The sequence below is a fragment of the Oreochromis niloticus genome, linkage group LG15 (assembly GCF_001858045.2).
Source record: "Oreochromis niloticus isolate F11D_XX linkage group LG15, O_niloticus_UMD_NMBU, whole genome shotgun sequence".
Classification (NCBI taxonomy): domain Eukaryota; kingdom Metazoa; phylum Chordata; class Actinopteri; order Cichliformes; family Cichlidae; genus Oreochromis; species Oreochromis niloticus.
Window position 1 is genome coordinate 26,023,481 of NC_031980.2, and position 21,128 is coordinate 26,044,608.

The 21,128-nt window shown below is 46.7% G+C and overlaps 1 protein-coding gene and 1 long non-coding RNA gene across 2 annotated transcripts; one reads left to right on the top strand and one right to left on the bottom strand.

The window, feature by feature from the left end:
- The first annotated feature begins 1,455 nt into the window (after positions 1-1,455).
- On the top strand, positions 1,456-20,169 carry LOC100697518 (inverted formin-2). Its single transcript, XM_005452515.4, is given in 25 exon segments — positions 1,456-1,796; positions 3,708-3,869; positions 3,957-4,218; positions 4,429-4,544; positions 5,642-5,801; positions 6,165-6,198; positions 6,287-6,428; positions 12,489-12,621; positions 12,863-13,155; positions 13,158-13,350; positions 13,419-13,549; positions 13,638-13,699; positions 13,792-13,894; positions 14,069-14,154; positions 14,255-14,355; positions 14,482-14,552; positions 17,060-17,167; positions 17,259-17,329; positions 17,436-17,556; positions 17,691-17,855; positions 18,092-18,182; positions 18,529-18,651; positions 18,724-19,071; positions 19,486-19,548; positions 19,703-20,169. Coding segments are annotated over 23 exon segments (3,105 nt in total). The 5' UTR covers positions 1,456-1,796; positions 3,708-3,740; the 3' UTR covers position 19,548; positions 19,703-20,169.
- Positions 16,184-17,799, bottom strand: LOC112842467 (uncharacterized). The gene is made up of 2 exons (XR_003214238.1): positions 17,665-17,799; positions 16,184-16,946 (listed from the first exon to the last, which is right to left on the bottom strand). It is a non-coding gene; the product is annotated as an uncharacterized LOC112842467 (long non-coding RNA).
- Positions 20,170-21,128: the final 959 nt, after the last annotated feature.

The following is a 21,128-nucleotide window of genomic DNA, read 5'->3' on the forward strand; positions in this document are numbered from 1 at the left end:
AGAGAGTTTTGAGATGTGAGAGATTGGTGACGTTTAGTGTATAGTTAGTGTGTTGTGTAGTCGTTGTTTTGTTTTGTGTGTCAGTGAGGGCACTAATGGATGTCACAAAGGCAAATTGCAGTGCAAACACTGTCTCCAGATGGAAAACAGGAGCAGTGATACACCTGTTGTCAGGCCTACAGGTTTATCCCTGTGATGTTCTCCTCTGTCTTGTGGTGGACATTTTTTTTACTGGCACAAATCATTTGTGGGGCATCTTATTGTGACACCTGATTGTTCTCTCATTTTAGTTATAGTAGTATTTTTAGATGGTTGTACAAAAACAAACAAACAAACAAACAAAACAAACACCAGATGCATTGGCTGTATTTTTAGATAAATAGTTGTATCTAACTTTAAAAATTTAAAAATTTACAATTAATATTTGCATTTCAAGTTATGAGTGTTTTTTTCACAGTAAAAAGAAAATATAACTATGACTAGAATTTTATGTTTTTGTGTGATTTCGAATCAGTTGTGTTAATACAGTATGTCAATGAAAAAAAAACTGTAAATTCAAACATGTGATGTTGTGCTGAAAAGAATGATATCAAGCAAGGCAAGGAAAAAAAATAAATAAAACAATTTGAAGGTGAAATACAAATGTAAAATCAAAAGTAGCCAAAAATGGCCAATTATATTTTGGACGTCACAGAGTTAACCCAACAAAGTATTAAAAAGTTAGGTTCACATTTTTGTTCATGACAGTGCAGATTTCTGACATTTTGTGTAAATTTAAGCACGTAACAATTTGATTTTTTTTCTAACAAAAAACAATGTGAAACTTAAATTAGACTTGTGTTTGTAAATGAACCACCCCATGTTGTGTAGCTTTCTGGATTTTATACTTATTGGACTACATATTTATTTACTATATAGGCTATACAGTACATAAAATCAAAATTCACATGTGTAGTATAACTGAAATGTTTAATTATGTGGGCTACAGAAAAGAATTAAGTTATAGTCTATATTTATGTGAAACGTGTATACTTACAGCATTTTAATCATTTAAATCATATGTAACACCTGCATATGTGTTTTAAAAAAGGCATTGTTTTTTGCCACCCCATTTGATTTTCATGCCACCCTCATGCCACCCTAAAAAATGTCTCTAGATCCGCCCCTGTCCCTGCTGCATCTGCACACACACAGAGATATAGTTTTCATAATAATAATTGTTATTTTTGATGTGTTTGTTTGCATATTGTAGTTTTGTGGGATTTGTTGTATTTCATTTTCTGATTTTCATGCATATTTTCTTGTTTTGAAGAAGAGACAAATTGGTACTATGAAATGAATAAACTGTGACTTCACTTCCATTTTTCATGTATTTCTTTATTCTGGTTATTCTTCATGTTAGTGTAAACCTGACGTAATTACCGGTAACCACAGAGACCGAGCACGTAGGTGAGAGCCAACTGCCACGGTGACGTCACCCTGCTGCTCTCAGCGGGCTCTGCTTCATAGAACAGAAGTTATGTGCGTACTGAAGCGCACGCACGCGCCCGCTATCGGCGGCTGGCACTGTGACCTCTGACCCCGCCCACAGGGCTCGCGCGGAGACTCTCGCAGACACCGATCAGTCCTTCAGACTTTGTCCGAGTTTCTGGAAGCTTCAGCGGGGACTGCGGGAGCCTTCTGCCCCCTCGGGGTCCGCAATAAGGACACGAGCTTACCGCCTCTCTGTCTCTTTAACGGAAACACGAAGCAGTTCGTGAGCCAAAACTTTTCAGTGACCTGCTGACAGATTCCAGGTAAGTTTGCATGATGAGCTTCTTCTGTTCCCGGTAAAATACACCTGTACCTGTGGGAGCAGCGGAGCGGCTGAAGCTGCTCCACCCTCCGTCCTCCGGCTGGTGTTACCGAGCCGAACCCACCACAGCACCGAGTGAACTGAAGCTCAGACACTAAATTCATTGAATTTTGAAGGGAGTGTGGTTTGGCGGGGACAGCTCGACCTGTCAGCGGTTTTTAGCCACAACTGTGTTTAAACTTTTGAACCTTTGAATCGGAGCATGCGGGTCTGCTCTTATCCAATCACTGTATTGATCCATCAGCACTGAGATCAATGCATTTGTTCTTCTGTGAGGGTGTACCACTAACAGATATGCGCATGTGTACAGTGAAAGGTCTGTTTGAGTTGTTAAATGATGACAAACACCTGAGCTTCAGGTTTAAAGGATCATTCCGCAGTTTTTCCGATACTGGGCTCTGATACTGAAACAACTAGCGCTGAGTTTGTTTGCTGGTCCTTCTCTGAAGCCTGAAACCTGCTGCTGCTGCTGAGGAGCGTTTGTTTCTGTGTGATTAAGGTTCCGATGAGGAGTGTTTGATTCTGTGGTTAAAGTTCTGCTGCTGGGCATGAGGAGGAGACCACAGTTTAATGATGAAGCATCTGTCCAGAACGAGGAAGAGTCTCTATCTGAGCTCATCTGCTGAGAAGAAATTTCTCCACCCAGTCAGCCTGTCTTCACTCACACACACACACACACACACACACACCCACACACACCTTTACAGGTGAATTTCCTGCCTTTGTTTCTGCTGGTTTACACAGTCAGTGCTCACGTTATTAGGACCATGTTGCAGTGAGTCTGAAAGTTTCATGGTTGTGTTTAATATTATGAAGCTTTACCAACGCAGGAAGGCTGGCTGGACGGGGCGATTCAAATGCCCCGGGGGAGATTTGAATCCAGGCTTCTGGAAACACCCTTTGACCATGTGACTGACCTACTCCACCTTTCAAGTTTAAAGTTCAGGTTTTCTCACAACGGTGCGTTAATGTGGCGAGCATGCTCAGCTGTCAGGACACGCACACGCACTGAATACCAGAAATACCACATAGCTGACATATTTCACCCACCACGCTGTGATGCGCAGTCACTCTTCTTCACTGATGAAGACTCTGCAGCACACTGAGTGCACGATTCACGTAGCCTTCAGTCTGATTCATTCAGTTTCCAAATCACAGCCATGATAGCTGCGAGTGCTTCGTGTTTATTTTTCTGTTACTGGAGCCAATCATGTGCTTTATCATCAGTCTGTTAATCACCTGACCCATCAGCCTGATTCACTGCATTCTTCTTCTTCTTCTCTTTTCTTGTTATTCATGCATTCCACAGAGTGCCTTTGTCCTGTCTTCCTTCCCTCACCCCAAACCGGTCTGAGTCTGGCTCTGCTGGAGGTTTCTTCCTGTTTTCTTCCTGTTAATGGAGTTTTTCCTTCCCACTGTCGCCAGACTTCTCACTTATGTGATTGTTGAGTGTACAAAGACAGTACAACACCTTGAGGTTACTGTTGTTGTGACTTGGAGCTGTGATTTGGAGCTGAATAAAACCAAGTTAAAACCGGTCCACATCAGAGGTGGACTCGAGCTGTTGGTCAGGAATACAATTCAAATAATAATTTATGACACAACCAAAGCCAAATGGAGTCCAATCAGAGTAAAGGACTCTGACCTCCTGAGCAGATAAAGACGTCCACTGGAGGAGCTCAGTTTGTGACTCAGAGACGTGTTAATGAATGTGAAACTGTGACCCGAGGCAGGCTGACACAGGTGTGATGTCATCGCTTGTGTCGGGTCTGCTTGTCGTGGACGTTAAAAAGATGATAATGTCATTGACTGTTTGTGATTGATTACCTGTATCTGTTTTAACCCTCATCAGCTCAAACGTCGGTAAAACATTTGGCCTGTCATCATGGCAACCAGTACCAAATGGGGGGCGGTAAAGGACCAGGTGACCAGAGGCCCCGCCACAGTCACTGACGGCAAGGTGGAAGCCAATCTGGAGAACGCTGACCCCGAGCTCTGCATCCGACTGCTGCAGGTAGGAAAGAAGCAGAACCTCAGGATTCCTGCAGGGGAAGAGGAGGGCGTCTCACAGCTCTGACCGATGGTCACTCTGCCCCTCCAGGTTCCCACAGTGGTGAACTACTCGGGTCTGCAGCGGTGGCTGGAGGCGAGTAATCGGTCATGGATGGTGCAGTTCCTGGAACTACAGGGTTTGGACCTCCTGCTGGAGGCGCTGGAGCGTCTGTCGGGCCGCGGCTGCGCCCGCATCAGTGATGCTCTGCTGCAGCTCACCTGCGTCAGCTGCGTCCGGGCCATCATGAACTCGTCCACAGGGCTGCACTTCATCCTGGACAACGAGGGCTACGTCAGGACGCTGGCTCAAGGTGGGTGCAGGAACAGAAAGTCAGAGTGAAGCAGATCTGCCTTAAAACCACCTTAAAATCACATTTACACGCTACCCTGAGCAACAGGTAGACTCGAGGCTGTTCCAGCCTAAGCCTAGCAGGTAGCCGGTGTACCTGTGAGGTGACGATGACGACTCCGAGTTATTACTTATGAAAGCTGTAACTCCGCCTCCTCCTATATGCCCTCAGCTCTCGACACTTCCAATGTCATGGTGAAGATGCAGCTGTTCCAGCTGCTGGCGGCTCTTGCCGTCTTCGACCCTCGGGGACACCGCCTTGCCCTAGATGCGCTCGACAACTACAAGGTATGCTCGTGTCCTTGTCCACTTCCTCCTCTTTCCTTATTTCCTTCCTGTCCTTCCTTTTTTCCCTTCCTTCTCGGTCTCCTCTGAGGTGATTTATTTCATGAGATCAGTTTAAGTAATCTGAACTCTGCCCCACGGTGGCAGTCAGGACAAGTAGGTGCTTGGTGATATAAACAGTTAAATGTTGCTGCAGGTCCAGGTCACTTTCAGAGGCTCTCTTGGCTGATTTGTTTAGAGGGGCATGTTTAACTGCGTGATGGACGAACTAACAGATGTCGCATGAGCTGGATGAGGAGACGTGAGCAGGCCATTTGGGTCGGTTTGAAAAGCTTTATCGGCAGGACGTTAGCAAAAGGAAGTGCGAGTCAGTTTCGAGGCCAACACGACAAGCAGAACGGCTCAAACTGAAAGCCACTGGCTGATTACCTGAGTCAGCAGAGAGCTCACAAAGCTCCACCAGAGCTCCTTGCTGCCAGGTGAGAGCAACGATGACGTCGTCTGTGTACCATCAGGGCGTGACTGCAGATATGCCACAACAAACAGCTGAGCCTCAGACGCTGCAGATCTTATCGTCCTTGCCCAGCCTGTTCTCACAGGCTCTGAACTTACAGCATGGAATCATGGGATACCACATGCACACACGTGCGCACACACACTCGTTTTAATATCTTAGTGAGGACATCTCATTGACATAACCCTTTCCCTAGCTGCTTACCCTAACCATCAAAAATGAATGCCTAATCCTAACCATAACCTAACTGTAACCCTGACACTAAAACCACATTTTGAGCCTCAGACATGCCTTCAAACTTGTGGGGATGGGCACTTTGTCCCCATAAGGGCTGTTGGTCCCCACATGTATAGTGGCATGCCAATTTTCTGTCCTCACAAAGATGTCTAAACATAACATGTGTATACACACACACACATGCATGCACGCACATGCATGCACACACACACACACACACACACACACAGCTGTTAGGAGTGTTTAATCATCACACTTCAGTCAGACTGAAGCAGGAAGTTGTGTTTAATGAAGGTGTAAATGAACCGTGTCCGTCCTCTGACCTGTCACTTCCTGTGTCTGTATTCAGAGCTTGAAGAAGCAGCAGTATCGCTTCAGCGTGATCATGAATGAGCTTCACGCCACCGACAACATCCCCTACATGGTGACGCTGCTGAGTGTGGTCAACGTCCTCGTGCTGCAGGAGGAGGAGCTGAGGAGGAGGCACCGGGTGCGGCAGGAGTTCATCGGTAAAACGAACTGTTTATCACCACTGACATCACCCCTGCCATCATCATCATCATCATGTCATTGCTGATATCACTGCTTTCATCATGTTGTAGGGTCTTTACCTCACAACAGAAAGACCTTGATGTGACTGTTGTTGTGATTTGGCGATGTATAAATAAAGTTGAATTAAACTGTTATTAGAGTAACGTGAAGGAGAAGCTTGATATCTGTCACAGTGTGACATCAGATCCTTGTACGGAGGCTCTCCTGGAGTCAGGCCTCGCTGAGGGCTCGAGCGTCAGACCCTCAGAGGTCGTCATGGTGTGAGTGCGTCCTGCTGCTTGATCAAAATAAGAAGTGATATATGTGTCTGTGATTTTCAGGTCTGCAGCTGCTGGACCTGCTCCCCAGGCTCAGGTACTGGCTTCATTCTCACTTTGCTTCCATCACTTTATTAATCAATAATCAATCGTGTTTCCGATCAGTTTCCTGTCTGTGTGTGCAGGGAGACGCAGGACAAAGACCTGAACATCCAGTGTGATGTGTTCGAAGACTCTCTGTCGGAGGACATGGAGGAGATGGAGAGACTGTACGGAGGGATTGATATGAGCAGCCACCAGCAAGTCTTCACGACGCTCTACACCACGGTAACCGCAGTTTCAAGAGCGATGCGACTCAAGCCGGAGCGTTTAAACCAATGTTTCCCAACCACTGTGCTGTGGAAGATTATCTTATTCCACCCGATTGGTACTCTAAGCGACCGGCGTGAGTAATGGGCAGAACAATTACCAATTATATTATCTTCCACTAGAGGGGAGTACAACTACCTGCTTTAATTTAATTGGTTGCCAACTGCCAGTAAAACAGAAGAAGATGAAGAAGAAATTACATAATAGTCATGCTGTGAGTGAGACTACGCAGCACGCAATAGCAATAGATAGATATTTGAAAAGAAAAATAGTTTTCTTCTTAGTACAAAGGCTTCGCCTCCAAAATTTTGAACACGGTAACAAATCCGGACAATTTCTAGCGAACCAGTTAAAAATCAATAAAGAAAAAACAACCATATGTGCTGTTAAAGATTTATCTGGGAACACAATATATGACCTTAAAAAAATAAACAAAGTTTTTAGGGATTTCTATGAAACTTTATATACACCACAAATAAACCCATCTAAAAACGAAATTGATCGATTTCTCGACAACGTAACTCTTCCAAAATTATTAGATACCCAAGCAATGGCACTGGATTCGCCACTGACACTAGGTGAACTCCAGGAAGCCCTGATAAGTATGCCCAATAATAAGGCTCCAGGTCCAGACGGCTTTCCAGCAGAATTTTACAAAGAATTCTGGACGATTCTGGCACCAATTTTTCACAGAATGTTGCAGGAAATCAAAGAAAATGGCAGACTACCACCAAATATGAACTCTGCAAATATTAGTCTCTTACTAAAACCAGGCAAAGACCCTGTATTTCCTTCAAGCTATCGTCCAATATCCCTTATTAATGTAGACCTTAAAATAATCTGCAAAGCTCTCTCAAAGGGATTAGAGAAAATAACCCCCCTTTTAATTCATCCTGACCAAACTGGTTTCATAAAAGGTAGGCATTCATCAACAAATACACGTAGACTACTTAATTTAATAGACTACTTGTGCAGTAAAAATACTGAAACCATAATATTGTCTCTTAATGCAAAAAAGGCGTTTGACAGAGTTAACTGGAAATTTCTATTTGCAACTTTACACAAATTTGGTTTTGGAAACTCTTTCGTAAGCTGGTTAAAAATATTATATAATTCCCCAACAGCTTGTGTCAGAACAAATGACCAAACATCCTCCAGCTTCTGTCTCCTAAGGGGCACCAGGCAGGGATGCCCACTCTCCCCTTCACTGTTTGCAGTTTTTATTGAGCCACTAGCAGCAGCAATTAGACAGGCTACATTAATTAAGGGCATAAAATGTAAGGATGTAGAACATAAAATCAGCCTTTATGCGGATGATGTGTTACTTTTTCTCCAAAACTCACAAACCAATCTCTCTGGGGTAATTGCATTGATAAACTCTTTCTCAAGAGTCTCAGATTATTCAATTAACTGGCCAAAATCTACAGTTCTTCCGATTAATTGCTCCTTCCATAATTCTTCATCTACCTGACTGCAATCTGGAAACATTAAATATTTAGGTATCAATATCTCTCCTAAACTTGCAGAATTAACTAAATTAAACCACATCCCACTTTTAAAGACAGTAGAAGGCGATCTGGCTAGATGGAAATCTCTACCCATATCACTCATGGGAAGGGTCGCCGCTATAAAAATGATGGTTTTGCCAAAAATAAACTATTTATTTTCAATGATCCCAATTAAGCCATCACAAGATTGGTTCAGATCTCTAGACTTGTATATTTCTAAATTCCTTTGGAAAGATAAACCCCTGCATATCAGCTTAAAAACATTACAAAGGACCAAGGATAAAGGAGGACTAGATCTGCCTAACTTTAATCACTACTTTTTAGCCAACAGGCTTCAGTTCATCTCTAGATGGTTAAAACACACCTTCTTAGATGAACCCTGGATAGATGTAGAACAGGCACTATGTAATAATCTAGAAATTTCAGACCTACCATTTATCAGCTCAAACATCAAACGACATGAATGCTTTAAAAGCATCGACATCAGCTCTTCTCTGACAGCATGGTGGGAGTTTCTAAAAATAACAGTCTTCATTAATCCCATGCAAATGTACACCTATCTGGAACAATCCGGACATACTACAAAACAATAATATGATCAACTTTCCAGATTGGAGTTGTAAAGGAATCAAATACTTAGAACATATATTAGAAGGAACAGAATTGATTCCATTTGACAGAATAGTTACACAATATGATCAACAAGAAAAGATTTTTGGAATATCAACAAATTAAATCCATAGTAAAAAAGAAATTTAATCCCAGTGAAGCTGAATTACAAACACCACCAAGTGTGGTTCAATTTTTTAATCTTAAAACCCCCAAATTATTGTCTAAAATATACAGAACACTTTCTAAAATAGATGAATATCCCTTCCTATTGCAAAATGGGAAGTGGATTTATCGATCAGTTTAGACCAAAACCTTTCGTCTCAGATATGCTTAAAAACCTTTCAATGGATCAGAAATCCCAATTTGCAATTAATACAATACAAAATATTACATAGAGTGCACTATATTGGTCATAGGATGTTCAAGATGGGCTATACGTCTTCTAACAACTGCTCACACTGTCAAGCAAATACACCGGACAGTTATATCCACTCTCTTTGGTTCTGTCCACCAGTTCAGAAGTTTTGGCGTGAGATATGTGAAGACTTATCAAAGTGTCTGAAATGTAACATTCCAGCCTCCCCTTTACTTGAATGAGGTCACTACAGAAATAAACACAGCCCACATTATTTTTACGGCCCTATGCATTGCCAAGAAAACGGTCCTCATTAACTGGATAAATAAAAATAATCTTAATTCTAACCAATATAAAAACCATCTAATAGATCACATTAGTCTTGATACAGCCTCTGCCATCACATTTGATCAATCCCTCTGGGCTCCCTTGATTGGCTTCATCACCTAGTGGGGGTGGGGGGGTCATGGTTTGGTCCTGCCTTTGCTATTGTGGTTGATATGGGGGTAGGGACGGCCTTAGGATGTCTGGGTATTCCCTAGGGACGTTTTCCGTGGAGAACCTAACGCGGGGGTTGTGGTCATGACCTGGTTAGGGGCTCTGGTGGCTCTTAGATGGTGTTTTCCTTGTGGCTCCGTACAGCGGAGATGGGGGAGGGTCTGTGCTGGCGGACGTTGGTTACTGGCCTGGTAGCCTGGCTGCCCCGGGGTGGGTCCGGGACGGGCGTGGAGGCTTGGGGGTCTGGGGTTGCTCCGCCCCCAGGCTGGGGCTCTGGCTGAGCCTTGGGGCCTTGGGTCCTGGTTGTTGTGTTGCAGGGTGGTGGGCGGGTGGGTGCATGGGGTCTCAGCCCCGGTGCGGGGGACCTCTAGTACATCGGCCCAACTGCAGGGCTCTCTAACTGGTGGGGAGGCTGTTACATCTTTGCAGGAGGTTTCCTCTCTACAGGAACTCACTCTCCAGGTGGGGGAGAGATTTTGGAGAGGTGGAGAATGACTCACCCTGGGTGTCTATTGTCTTGCGTAGTCTGGGAGAAGATTGGATGATGCGGTGGGTGCACTTTTCTCGGGGTCGGGTGGGCTGCCCTGGACTCTGTGGGGCGGGGGTGGTACTGCTGCTGCGGGCCCCGGTCCAGATGGGCCTGGACCCCCTTGCCCTGGTGGGTTCCAGAGTGTGGGGGTGCCTACTCGGGTCAGTGGGGGGAGCTGGCCCCAGGGAGGGGCTGCTTGCCCCTCCCTTTCTTCCCTCCCCATCCTCAGCTGCCTCCCTCTTCCCGCTCCACCACACCCACACACACGCAGGGCTTGGGGTGCAGGTGTGTCACCAGGGTGCAGAGGAGGAACTCCCCCTCTGTACCCTTCTGGCCGCCTGTGCCTCAATTTTATTCCGCAACCTAGACATCCACATTACTCATACTCTCATAACACATACATATAGGGCCTTGGGGGTGGGCACGTTATATACAGCATCCAGAGGATGGTCTGTGTATTCAAACCCACCTCTGGCGCTGGTGCCCTATCCTCAATTTTAAATGCATATAGACACTGAGGGTTTTCGGGAGGAGCTGTGCTGCTCTCTGGCAAGAAGCACCGTGCCCTCCTGTGTTTTAAATGCACTTTAGAACAGCACGCAGCAACACTACATATGAGCAGGCGGAGGGAGGTTTGGGGTCTTCACTCACCCCCGTTCTGTTAACCGTCGGGACTGGGGGGCTGGGAGGAGGTGCTGGCCGTCGGATTGGGGTCTGTGATGCGGGGTCTCCCTGCTACTGCAGATAAGGAGGTGGTCTGCTTTCCTCCACCCCAGAGAGAAGGGTTACATCTCCTGGGTCCGGGTACGGTTTGCAGGGGTACCCGTACCTGGGATACAGAGTATGTTTGGGGAGTGTGAATGTGTGTACAGTGTCTATTTGTGTCTGTCTCCACGTCGGGTGAGTGCCGAGTATTTGTTTGTGTATATGGGGGTGAGAATGCACGTTTGTGTCTCCGTGCGCCTGTTCGTCTGTGTCTATATGTCAGCTTGGGTCTTAGACTTCACCTCTCTGGGAACATCTCAGGCTCTCCAAGGTATGGAGGCCTGTCTCCTCTCACCACATTCCCTGCCAGTGGCTGATGCCCTCAGACGTTGGTGTGTTGGTGGTTCTTGGTGTCTGGGGCTGGGCGCTCATGTATGTACCGGCTGACTCCCGGTGGCCGATTGGCGGGGCCTGGCGCCTGTGGCCCAGCTGGGCCCCTTCCGGGGGGTGGGGTGCCCTCAGGCCTCTGGCCTCTGGGCCTGAGACCCGGTCCTCTCTGGCACAGCTGGCTGCCGGCAGAGCCCGCGGGCACGTCACTGCAACCCCCTCTGGCCTCTGCTCCATGGCTGCTGGGTGACCTCTCGTTTGGGGCTCTCCTCAGCTCTTCTCAGGAGGGTGGCACGGTTACCCCCCGGTGGTCCTCCTTGGGTCCTCATATTCTGGGGCCTCTGGATGTCTGGGGCCTGGATCTCCTCTATACCTGCTTCATGCCCTGGGGGATGGGGCTATGGCTCCCCACACTCCCTAGCAGATCATTACATGGAGAAACCTTTTGAATACAAGCGTTCCGATCCACACAGGTGTGCACACAGGCGTACACACGGGTTTTCACAGACACAAGCTACACCTTTCTTGGCTGCTACCTCAAAGCACATTGTGTGCTGTTGATCTTGCGTACTGCACAATAACATGTAATATTTAGTATCTACTGTTAGCTAGTTTATTGTGATGGTGTTGTATTTATTATGTTGCTCTGTTTTGTTTGTTTTCTCGTCTTTTCTTATCCCTATACAGGTGATCCAGGTGTTTTGTTTGTTTTTCTTTCTTTTTTTTCTTTTTTTTCTCTCTTCCCCCCTTTCTCACCATCTCTTCTCCCCTCTATTTTTCTTTCTCTCCCTCTCTTTCTTTCATTTTTTCTCCCTGTCCTATCCCCCAGTCATGTCTGTCCCGTCTGTAACAGCCGAAAAATCAAATCAAATAAATACATAATTATAATAAAGGTCAATCAAATGGACCAATATGGCAAGGCCATGATGATCCAATTGGTAAAGTAAATCCGCTTGGCATCTTTCTTGGCCTTCAGACAACAATTCTGATGGCTAAAGATCCAAACGGGACAGGCAAACAAAAAAAAAAGAAAAGAAAGAAAAATAGTCAATCTGACCTGGGTCCTTGAGAAAATTCCGACCCAGACGAAGGCCCTAGCATGAGTAGTGGTCAGAAGAAAGCAAAAAAGGTAGACTGGGAACAAACTGAACCAATTCTGCTAAACCTGGTGCGCGGGGAAAAATTATCAATATGCTTTTTGTGACATGTTTGTTTGGTGGTGTGCTGTGTGATTTTTCTAACGTGAAATATGTACCGTCGCTCCAAAAGATTGGGAAACACTGGTTTAAACTACAAAACCCAACACTGTCACCCTCAGAGTGATCGGCACAGTATCTGTGAAAGTGACACTGCTGGTAGTTCTCTTTTCAATGATAGAAATGTACGGAGACAGAATAACCTGTCTTGACCCTCTCTGCGTTCAGGTGTCCAGCCATCCGTCCTCCGTGCAGCTGCTGTCCATTCTTCAGGCCTTGTTGCTGGTGGGTCCGGACAGAGCTGAGGTCTGGTGTGCTCTGGAGCTGCTGATGGATCGAGCCACCCTGCTGGCTCAGGACGGTAAGTATGAGGGTGCATCCAGCAGCAGATCACTGGGTCCAGCTCTGATTCCGCCTCTTTGTAGAAGTGTCCTCTCTATATGAACCGTGACAACTGTAAAGAGTCCCTCAAGGTTCAGATGCAGGCCCTGTTTTTATGTCAGTTTGTATAAATGACAGCAGGCAGAGTATGATCAAAGCTGAGGGCATTTCACAGGATCAGGCGAAGGTGAACTCATCGGCTTTGGTTTTCTTGATCGCAGCTGAGGTAGACTCTGCAGACCACCTGCTGGAGAAGCTCCTCCCCCGAAAGACTTACTCAGCCAATCACAGGAGCCGTACCATCGACAGGGTGGTCCAGACTAGACTACCAGACAGTCCTCCCAGCCAATCAGAGGCACTCACCAAAGATGCCCCAACAGCCCCCACCGCAGCAGCACTGCCTCCGGCTCCTCCCACTTCCTGTCCCCCCGCTCTACCTCCTCCCTTACCCGGTGCTATGGCTCTTCCCCCTCCACCCCCTCCACCCCCACCCTTACCTGGTCCTATGGCTCCTCCCCTCCACCCCCACCCTTACCGGGTACTGGACCTCCACTCCCTCCTTCTCCTCCAGATGACATCAGAGCTGAGACAGTTCAAAGTCTGGGCAGGTCATATAGCAGCTCCGCCCCTAATTCAAGCCACACCCCCTTCCCAACGCTGCGGATGAAGAAGCTGAACTGGCAGAAACTTCCGTCCAGACTGGTGTCAGGTGAGGTCTGGTATTGGCCCAGGTCAGGTGCAGGATTCATGCGAGCTGACGTCACTCTGTGTCCACAGGCCACGAGTCTCTGTGGACGTCGACATCTTTGGACTCCATGGAGCCAGATTACTGCAGCATCGAGCAGCTCTTCAGTCTCCCTCCAACTGAGACAAAGACCAGAACCAAGTCAAAGACGGAGCCCAAAGAGGTGCCGCAGCTTTCCCTGTCCTCACCTTACAGGTGTGGCATTACAGGTTTTAAATTTTTCACATCCACATGTTCAATTCTCTCCACAGGTGTCCTTCATCGACGCCAAGAAGAGCCTTAACCTCAACATCTTCCTCAAGCACTTCAAATGGTGACTGTTCTTTTTCTGAGTCTTGCAGCCAATAAAAACACCTGTGCTGTGACATCACTGTCCCTGTATCACCTGACCTGTCTCACCTGCAGTTCCCACGAGGACTTTGTGGATCTGATCCGAAGAGGAGACCGATCGAAGTTTGATGTGGAGGCCCTGAAACAGTTGATCAAACTCCTCCCAGAGAAACATGAGGTCAGAGCAGAGGTCACCTGCGCTTCACCTGTTCTCCACCTGCGCTTCGCCTGTTCTCCACCTGTCCCTCACTTGCCCTTCACTTGTTTTCCATCTGTCTCTCACCTGCCCCTCACCTGTGCTCCAGTTGTCCTTCACCTGTACTTGACCTGTATCTCATCTTTCTCTCCTCAGGTAGGGAACCTGAAGTCTCATCAGGCAGAGCGGGACAAGTTGGCATCAGCAGATCAGTTTTACTTGCAGCTCATTGATCTGCCCAGGTGTGAGGACAGCGACAGCTGCAGCACACATCACGCACAGATAAATAAGCACAGCTCACCACAGGTCCACTCACTCGCGGTGTGTGTGTGTGTGTTGCAGTTACTCTCTGAGGATTGAGTGTATGTTGCTGTGTGAGGAGAGCAGCTGTGTGTTGGAAACTATGAGGCCCAGAGCTGAGCTGCTGGACCGCGCCTGCCAGAGTGTGTATACACATGACAAACACACAGCAGCTACACAACAAACACACTGGCTGCACACGCATGTTTGCTGCTGATCTGCTGTGGTGGTGTTCCTGTTTCTGTTTGTGTGTGTTGTTTTGTGTGCAGGTGTGAAGGAGAGCGCTCGGCTGCCAGTCTTCTGTAAACTAATCCTGAGTGTCGGAAACTTTCTCAACTATGTGAGAATCTTTTTTTTTTCTCCTTGTAATCTGATTACTTTGTGTGGCATGCTCAATGAGGGTCCTAAACCAGTTCTCTTCCCGAAGACTCAAACCACACAAACAAACTCAAACACAAACTCTGACCAGTGTCGGGGTCGTTACTCAGAAAAAGTAATCTATTACACATCACTTGTTGCTTTGCAGTCTGTCATATGACCATCCAACCTGAAGCACAGTGTTACATGATCATCAGTGACCAGTGTAAACCTGAGGCTACATTTACACGTGCAGCGCTCTGAAGCACATTTGTTTCCACTGCTGTGCCGCACAGTAACGGTTTCCCGCTGTGCCGAGTAAAGCGCAGCACGTCAGTGAGGAGTACTCACGCATGTGCGCTGTGACATAGTTTCACACGACCAATAGAATCGAAGCCTACCACTGCACTAAATTCCGTCACATGATGAAGGAAAACACTCGTATCAGTGCGTATCAGAGTTCTGTGAACTTTCTCACACAGGTTTATGTGCATGTATGGGGACCTCTAGAGCCTCTCAACAGCTCTGGGGACGACACACTCTTCACTAGTCGGGATAGTTGAAAGCTTTCTTCTATACTAAACGTCACCAATCTCTCACATCTCAAAACTCTCTCTTTCTCTCTCACTCGCTGGCTCTGTCTTGCTGCCATTACTCCCAAAACTTTCCCCTCTTTCTAAACAACCAAATCCCAGGTCTTGCCGTTTTTTATTGGTCGACATGGTACATTTTTCCACCAATAGGAAAGAAGTGGCTTTTTTTCTTTCTTTACTCTTTTCGTGCTGTCCTTAGAAAACGCTTTTTTAAAATTAACCGTGACAATAGTATTTAGAAAAAACCATCACTTATATATATATTTTTATCATAACTCTGGATTTAGTGCCCTTTCATTAAAATGTAAAAACTGGTGTATACTTTGAAGTCCGAACTTTCAACACAAGCTGAAATAGAGATTTAGCGTGGCTGAAGCTTGTTGCTATGTCAGCTTAAATAAGTCATGTGATTTGGAGGTGCGGCGTGTCCGTGGAGCCCAGAGGGTTAATAACACTCACCTTCATTCCATTTCAAGACTGTTACAACCAACCAACCACCTGTGTAAAATCTGAAATGCTCGTGGTTATGGGCTCAAATTGTGGTCATAAATATTTTGTACTTGTAAATCAGGATTTGTATGTGTAAAAAGAATTTATGTGCATGAAAAAGATTTGTGTGTGGACTTGAGTGCAGATTTGTGTGCACTCAAGTTTCAAGTTACAAGTATGAATTTTGACCCTATTTTTCTTCCTTTCAGCTGATTGGTCAATGTCCTGTCAATCACAAATTGAACTATCCAATCAGAGAACAGATGGGTTTGGCTGTCAGAGGGGCGCTTTTTTGAACTGCAGGTCCTCGAAGGATAAATGCCCTTTCAGGGCCACACCATGAAGGAAAACATCTGTGTGTGTCCAAGTAAACTTTTTCTCACAGGTCGACGTGCTTACACAGGGACCTCCCGAGCGTTTTCAAAGGCGCTGTCGACCTCGGAGGAAAAGCAGTTTTGTGGAAATGACACACTGTTTACTAGTTGGGACAGTTACAAAGCTTTCCTCATTATGAATGAGCGATAAGTTTTTATTAAACATTTGAACATAATTCAACACAAACTCTTGTGAAGGACACAAAGGCAGAGAGATGTAGGTTTAAAAAAGACTCGTAGAGTGGCAACAAAGAAAAAAAAGACATCCAAGCAGAGCACAGCGGCCAGCACAACACAAAGTTTGGGTCCTTTACGCTAAGTGGGACAGGTGGAGAACAAGCTAGCGGTCAGTGTGCCACGTCCTATGTGAAAGGGCCTGAAGTTCTTGGCTAGCTTAGCATTAACATGCTGTCTGTGCAGATGTTAGCAGTATAATGCAGCTGTTTATGTCCTGGATGCCAGTTCCACTTCACCATCATGCTTGTTGTCCTTTCATGCAAAATAAATAAGTCATGTCCATGTCTCTGCTGTAGACTGGGCTGCTAGCGACTGCTGGACTTCACCTCAGCTAACTGGAGTCTGATGAAGTTTTTATGAAGTTATCTAAGCAGTAATATCACAGCTGTGAGGTTGATTGCACTAACAGTTCATCTAAGGAGTGTTTTTTTTTTTTTTTTTTAAATGACACTGATTAGCAGGTATCTGTGTGACAAAACACTGATAACTAAGCTAGCTACTATCCACAGAAATGACTATCCAAACGTAGTCATTTCCTGGAACAAAAAGCAACATAACACCAAACAAAATGTTAACGTTGACGCTGGTGTTACGCTAGCTGTGTCCATTTTTATACAGTGTGTATGCTCACCTGCAGATTCAGGCGGGTGTGACTCAGCATCACCTAGTGGTTCAGCAGCAAATCTACCAAAAGACAGTTCATTTAGTTGCCAAATCATAAACGTGTCTGTTATTTAGCTGAAATAAAATGTAAAGGCTGGTAGTCTGATTTAGTCGTGTGATGTATGGTCCATCAGGGAACTCACACGGGGAACGCTGAAGGCTTTAAGATCAGCACTCTGCTCAAACTGACCGAAACCAAAGCCAACAAGTCAAGAGTCACGCTGCTGCACCACATCCTGCAGGTAACGCTGGGAATGCTGGGAATACTACGAATACTGGGGAATACTGCAATATTCTCATAATAATTCAGTTGCTGCTGTTTGTGACCCTCAGGAGGCTGAAGAAAATCACCCCGACCTGCTGAACCTTCCCGATGACCTGGAGATCTGTGCAACGGCTGCTGGGTAAACACATATAAAAGCTTAGCCTGCTGGGCGGAGTCTGTGACGTGGTAGCTCAGGTGTTTCGCCTGCAGCAGTGTTAAATTTCACCCTTTGACTCCACCTGCAGGCTCAGCTTGGACTCTATTCAGTCTGAAACAAACACTCTAAGCAAACGGCTGAAAAACTCAGAGAGGAGCATTTCCTCCTCATCTGACGACATGAAGGAGCAGTACCTGTCCACCATACAGGTGAGACACTCAGTATGACGCTGTCACCTTTACGGGCAGATAAATCCAGTCTGTACACTCACTAACACCGTTTTAGTGGGACAGATTTGCCGTTCCAGGTGAACTTACCTTGTGTTCTTCTGTGGTGTTACCAGGAGAGCCTGCAGGCTGTCGAGCAGCTGCAAGTGCTGCTGTCATCTGTGGAGGAGCAGAGGAAGCACCTGTCCGTCTACCTCTGTGAGGACACCAGCAGCTTCTCCCTCGAAGAGCTCTTCACCACCATCAAGACCTTCAGAGACCTGTTCCTCCGAACCCTCAAGGTCAGCGGCCAATCATTGTGCGGCTCAGTCTGCAGGGCTCGTACCCTGCCGCATGTTTGTATGTGTCATCTAAACGGTGTCTCAGCCAGCCAATCAGCTCTGACTTCAACCGTAACAGAGTGTGGTAGCTGCCACACATTAGTCCTGTTTCCCTGTAAATGTTAAGCTCCGCCCTCTCTGGGGGCCTGTAGGCCTGCTGAAGTTTGAGCTGTGTGTTCCTTTTATTCTTCCATCAGGAGAACGAAGGTTACAGGGAGCAGGAGAAGAGGAGGAAGAGGCTGGAGGAAGAGAGGAAACGGAGAGGAGAAGCTCCCACCGGAAAGATCAGTGAGTCAGACACTGTCATTTCACCTTAAATCCTGTCTCCTTAAATGGAGAGACAGGTGTCCCTCACCTGTCTCTCCAGGTGAGGGGCAGGTGGAGAACAGGTGAGACATGTGAAGGGCCGGTGAAGGACAGGTCGAGAATCAATAGCTGACATCAGCAACACTTCTCTGCAACAGTTTATCAGCAGCTGAATATTTAAAGGAAATGATGTGACAGCATCAGGACGAGAAGAAAGTTTGTAAAGATTAAATGCTGTGGTACCTGTGAGGCTGTCAGGTGACGCAGTGACAGCTTTCATCTGTACACGTGCCCTGAGGTCACAGGGGAATGTGTGTCTGTGCTGCAGTTAGGACGGACACGGCCAATCAGGACGAAGGATGCATCGTCGACAACCTGCTGGCCGAGATCAGGAAGGGCTGCAGGCTGAGGAAGACAAGGCCACGGGCAGAGCCGGGCGGTGGGGTTAAAGGTGAGAGCCCGGCAGGACTTCTGTAGACTTTCTTGTCACCACTGCTCGTTTGACCCAGGTTCTCCTTTTCAGGTCAGCCCAGGGTCACGCAGATGTCGCCGGCCCAAGATGAGCCAGATTTGCCCAAGAAGCCTCGGGAGGAGGTCCGGACTCCCACACATCCACCTGCTGGAACCAGACCAGAACCGGAGCTGGCAGAGCCCGACAGAGCTGCCTCAGAGCTCCAGGCCCTCGGTGAACCCCCCACAGCTGAGGCCCAGGGTCTGGAGTCTGAAGTGGAAACTGGACCGGCGCAGCAGGAAGTCCAGCACGCAGCAGCTGGTCAGCAGGATGTGACCCAGGCGAACAGGAGCAAAGATCCTAACCCGGAAGATTCTGCTCTCCAGAACGCATCGAACACCTTAGACACCAGCCCGGCAGGTAGAGTGAGGCGCTGTGCTCTCTGCTTCAGGCTTTGAGTATGCTCAGTGCTGCTGTTTGTTTCTGAAACGTGGAAACTTTAACTCTTCCTGTTCCACAGCCCACCCACACAGATCAAGTTGTGTTCAGTGTTTGCAGCAGAGTGACAGAGACTCAGCCGCAGATAGCAGTTGAGTCGAGTCGAGATTGCCATACCATGGTGATGTAGCCGGGTCAATCTGGCTGTTGTGATGTAGCTCTGAGTCTATGAGGTCACTTCCTGTTTCTTAACATTAGTGTTTCCTGCGACATGGTGAGCTGAGGCTCAGGCTGTAAGGTCGCATCAAGGCGATGATAGAACATCCTGTAGTGTTGATGATGAAATAAGCTTTATATCTAGAAACCGACCAATCGTATCCTCTCTTTGATCCCCAGGAGGCAGTGGTCACACAGGAAGGAAGCGTTCGAAGAAAAAGAAAAAATGCATCCTTCAGTGAGGTGAGCTCACCTGCAGCTGTGTAAATCCACGTCAGCGGCGATTCACTGCTGTCCTTCACTCTGAAGCATTTCATTGGTCGAGATGTTTTTATGTTGTGGGATTTGAAGGTCTTTTTTAAATGTCATTTATTATTTTATTCTTCTATGGTTCCAGGTGAATGGATCAGGACTTGTTTCTGTGGCGACAGCACTGAACCTGCAGGAGAACAAAGTGTTTAAAAGGGAAACACAATCACAAAGGAGGAGGAAGCAGCAAGGATTCTGGGCGGAGCTTCCTGTGACTGACCGATCTAACCCTCGCTCACCTCTCGGTGGCGACTGCGTCCGTTTGTGATGTCAGCAAGGTTTCTGTGTACACTTCCTGTCAGGTGGAGGCGCTGCTGGTCTCTGAGCTCAGGTGGTCTGATGTGGGTGGGGCTCAGAAAGCACAGCACAGCAAAGAAACTCTGGCCAGGTTAATGCCACCTGCCTGCTCACCTGCTTTCCTGCAAAAGACCTTTCAGATTAAAAGCCTCACATTGTTCCCCTGCAGGTGTTCAGGTTTTAGACTTTTCGGTTCTTATTGTTGAGGAAATGTTCGCTGAAACTTTTACTGTGAGAATAAATGTTGTTCCAACTCTTTGATGAGTCTTGTTTTTTGTTTTTTGTTTTTTTTCTGGCCCTGTTCGGTACTTTAGCAATCAGAATTGTTGTCTGAAGGCCAGGAAAGATGCCCAACGGGTTTATTTTTTCAAGTGGAGAAAATGTGGCAATGGGATATTGGTCCACTTGATTGATCTATATTATTATTATGTATTTATTTATTTATTTTATTTTAAGTTATTACAAATTGGACAGACAATTAGACAGAAAGGGGGAAAGAAAAACAGAGGGGATCGGGGGACAGTAAGAAAAGACACTAAGATCACCGTTGGATCACCTGTTAACAGAAGAAAAAAGAAAACAACACAAAACATAGGTCAAAGCAACAACCTAGCTACGTGTAAGTAACAGTAAATATTAAATATTGAATGTTATTGAGCACCACGCAAGACCAACAGCGCACGATATGCTTTAAGGAGCAGCCAAGAAAGATACAGTTTGTGTCTGTGAGCACCCATGTGTACACCCATAAGCACGCTTGAGTTAAAAAGGTTTATCCATGTAATGATCTGCTAGAGGGTGTGGGGAGCCATAGCCCTGCCCCCCAGAGCATGAAGCAGACATGGAGGAGACCCAGGCCCCCCAGAGTGCGAAAGCCCAAGGAGCACCACCGGAGAGACAACCGCGCCACCTTCCCAGAAAGAGCTGAGGAGAGCCCCTGAGCGCCCAGCCCAGGACACTGATAACTACCAACGCACCGACGACTGAGGGCATCAGCCACCGGCAGGGAGTGTGGTGGGTGGAGACAGGCCTCCATACCTTGGAGGGCCTGAGATTTTCCCAGAGACGCGGAGGTGGAGACTCGACCTGACACATAGACATAGATAGAATGGCACACACAGACACAAGCATACATTCCAATCCTCATTCACATAAATACAAATACTCACCCAATGGGGAGACAGACAGAAATGAACACTATACACCCATTCACAGTC